Raw genomic sequence first — 3,772 nt, forward strand, 5'->3', positions numbered from 1 at the left:
TGCCAGCCCAGGCATGTTCCGCGTCTGCAGCGCCCAGCGCGGAGGCCTCTGGGTAATGTAGTCCGCCCGCCCAGACATGTCCCGCACTCCCAGCGTGCGGCGCGAAGGGCTCTGGGTAATGTAGTCTGTCCGCCCAGGCGTGTTCCGCGCCCCCAGCGCGGAGGCCTCTGGGTAATGTAGTCCCTGCAGGGCTGCAGCCTGGAGCTGGCGCCCTGGTACCCAGGAGAGCTTTGGGAAATGGAGCCTGGAGGCCCAGATCTTTGAGGAGTGAGCTCTAGGGATGGAAGAAATATTTCGAGATATATTCCCTGAGATAGTCCCCAAAGCTCCAGGACACAAGAGTGCCACGTGAAATGCCAGGGCCCGCTCCGGATTGGTTTTTGGTTAGGAGGCCACTATTTTATTATTTTTTTAAAATATATTTTATTGCCGAACCGGTTTGGCTCAGTGGATAGAGAGTGGGCCTGCGGACTCAAGGGTCCCGGGTTCGATTCCGGTCAAGAGGAGGCCACTATTTTAGAAAGTGAGTTTTGTTTTTTTAAGATATTTTTATTGATTTCAGAGAGGAAGGAAGAGGGAGATAGAAACATCAATGATGAGAATCATCATTGGCTGCCTCCTGCACGCCCCCCACTGGGGATGGAACCAACAACCTGAGCATGTGCCCTTGAGTGGAATCGAACCTGGGACCCTTCAGTCTGCAGGCCAGTGCTCTATCCACCAAGCCAAACCGGCCAGGGCAGAAAGTGAGTTTTTTATATACTTTTAAAATTGATTTCAGAGAGGAAAAGAGGGAGAGGGAGATAGAAACATCAATGATGAGAGAGAATCATTGACTGGCTGCCTCCTGCACGACCCACACTGGGATCCAGCCTGCAGCCCGGGTCTGTGCCCTGACCCAGAATCAAACCTTGACCTCCTGGTTCATAGGTTGAGGCTCAACCACTGAGCCACTCTGGCAGGGCCGATTTCCTTGTTTTTTTAACGATGTGTAGAGGGGAGCTTTCAGGCAGTTTTGTGAGATTCAGTTGGGTCAGGGGTAAGAGAATTGTCTCCGGACAGGGCTGTGGAGTGGAAGGAGGGGGCAGGAGGTTGGGGCTCTCTGAAGCAAGGGACTAACTGGAGTGCTTCCTCTTGTTAACCCAAAAACTAGTTGCCTTTTGGCCTTGGCTGGTGGCTCAGTTAGTTGGAGCAACCTCCCCTCTGCCAAAAGGTTGTGGGTTTGATTCTGGTTCAGGCCTTTCAAAGCCAGGTACAAGCATTTATTTGAGATCCATAATAGCTACTTGGGAAGCACTGATTCAGGCAGAAGCCAAAATAGTGTTCCCATTGGGAGGTAGAGGTAATGGGCATTTATGAGAAAGGGAAGGGGAACAGCTGCATCAGTGGAAGGAAAGCATTGCTACGGGTACAGATAACAGAACAGCGATGCTAATCCTAGACCAGCGGTTCTCAACCTGTGGGTCACGACCCCTTTGGGGGTCGAATGACCCTTTCACAGGGGTCGCCTAAGATCATCGGGAAACACATATATAATTCCATATTGTTTTTGTGATTAATCACTATGCTTTCACTATGTTCAATTTGTAACAATGAAATTGGGGGTCACCACAACATGAGGAACTGTATTAAAGGGTCGCGGCATTAGGAAGGTTGAGAACCACTGGGCTAGAGGAAGGGCTAAAGGATTTCCCTCATCCACCACATACATAATGCCTTTATCCAGAACAAACTCTCTGCTGTTGAATAAGGTTGGAACTTTGTCTTAAAGAATCTGCCCACAGTCACTGTGCTGATAAGGCATTTCTCCAGAGTGAGCTTTCCTGTATCAAATGAGGTTAAAGATTGTCTAGCCCGTGGACTGGAGGGTGTCAGGTTCATTTCCGGTCAAGGGCACATATCTCAGTTGCAGGCCCTGGTTAGGGTGCATGCAGGAGGCAGCCAATTCATGCATACGTCTCACATGGATGTTTCTCTCAGTCTCTACCCATCCCTTCCACACACTCTGAAAAAATCAATGGAGCCTGGCTGGCGGGGCTCAGTGGTTGATCGTTGACCTATGAACCAGGAGGTCATGGTTTGATTCCAAGTTGGGGCACATGCCCGGGTTATGGGCTCAATTCCATGTGGGGCATGCAGGACACAGCCAATCAATGATTCTCTCTCATTATTGATGTTTCTGCCTCTCTGAAATCAATAACATATATTTTTTTTTCTTTAAATTTTTATTTTAATGGAAAAAATATGCTTAGGTGAGGATTAAGAGAAAAAAAGATTTGTCCAGTCCTGACTGCATCGTTCAGTTGATAAAAACGTTATTTTATACACCAAAGTTGTGATTTTGATCTTCAATCTGGGCACATAAAGGGGTCAAATAATGAATGCATAAACAAGTGGACAATAAATCAATGTGTCTTTCTACTTCCTTTGTAAAACCATAATTTAGAAAATTGTCCAGTCTCATACAGTGTTGCTCAGTGATTAGATCATCAGTCTGCATATTAAAGAGCCGTGGGTTTCATCCCCACCACCAATCCAGTGGGAGTATGTGCAGGAGGCAACCAGTCGATGTTTCCCTTCCACACTGATGTTTCTCTCTCTCCCTCCCTCCTCGCCTTCCACCCTCTTTGAAAAGCAATGGAAAAAATATCCTTGGGTGAGGATTAACCAAAAAAATTGTCCAAAATGGTTCCCCCATTCACTCATAAGGCTTTTAACTACTGTGAACTCTGTAGACTTCCCACATGCACTACACTCATAAGGTTTCTCTCCGGTATGAACTCTCCGGTGCCGTGTCAAGGTAGAACTCTGTCTGAAGGACTTCCCACAGTCACTACACACATATGGCTTTTCTCCAGTGTGAACTCTCCGGTGCTCTGTGAGAATAGAGATTCGCCTGAAGGACTTCCCACAATCTCTACACTCATGTGGCTTTTCTCCAGTGTGAACTCTGTGGTGTTTACTGAGAGCAGTGCTTTCAGTGAAGAACTTTCCACATTCACTGCACTCATATGGCTTTTCTCCAGTGTGACACCTCTGGTGTTCAGTGAGGCTACCTTTTAGGCTGAATGACTTCCCGCAGTCACTACAGCCATATGGCTTTTCTCCTGTGTGAACTTTCCTATGTTGGAAGAGGTTATACTTTCTTCCAAAGGTTTTACCACATTCACTGCATTCATAAGGCTTTTCTCCAGAGTGAACTCTCTCATGGTTCAGGAGGTAATCTTTGCGCCTAAAAGATTGCCCACATTTCCTGCACTCGTAAGGCCTTTCACCCGTGTGACCTCTGTGGTGCTCAATGAGCTTAGAGCTACAAGTGAAGGACTTTCCACAATCACTACACTCATATGGCTTTTCTCCAGTGTGAACTTTCTGGTGTTGAATGAGGGCAGAACTTAGGCTAAAAGAATCTCCACGGACACAACATGCATACGGCTTTTCTCCAGTGTGAACAGTCTTGTGTCTGATAAGTTGGGATTTGCGGTTAAAAGATTTCCCACATTCACTACACTCAAAAGGATTTTTTCCTGAATGAACTTGACGGTGTTGAGTAAGACTCCAGCGTTGTCCAAAGCATTTCCCACACACACTGCACTCATATGGCTTTTCTCCAGTGTGACATCTCTGGTGTTCAGTGAGGCTAGAGTTCTGGATGAAAGACTTCCCACAGTCACGACACTCATATAGCTTTTCTCCAGTGTGAACTTTCCTATGTTGATGGAGGTTATAGTTTCGTCTAAAGGTTTTCCCACATTCGCTGCACCTGTAAGGC

General features: G+C 47.0%; 1 protein-coding gene across 1 annotated transcript in view; it reads right to left on the reverse strand.

Moving 5' to 3' along the window:
• The window catches only part of LOC102766137 (zinc finger protein OZF), a 19,403-nt gene that overhangs the window by 9,090 nt on the left and 6,541 nt on the right, over nucleotides 1-3,772 (reverse strand). The window contains exon 4 of the mRNA XM_015559901.1: nucleotides 2,722-3,771. Coding sequence (XP_015415387.1) covers nucleotides 2,722-3,771 — 1,050 coding nt within the window. The remainder of the gene's footprint in view (nucleotides 1-2,721; nucleotide 3,772) is intronic.

The sequence above is a fragment of the Myotis davidii genome, unplaced genomic scaffold (assembly GCF_000327345.1).
Source record: "Myotis davidii unplaced genomic scaffold, ASM32734v1 scaffold255, whole genome shotgun sequence".
NCBI lineage: Eukaryota > Metazoa > Chordata > Mammalia > Chiroptera > Vespertilionidae > Myotis > Myotis davidii.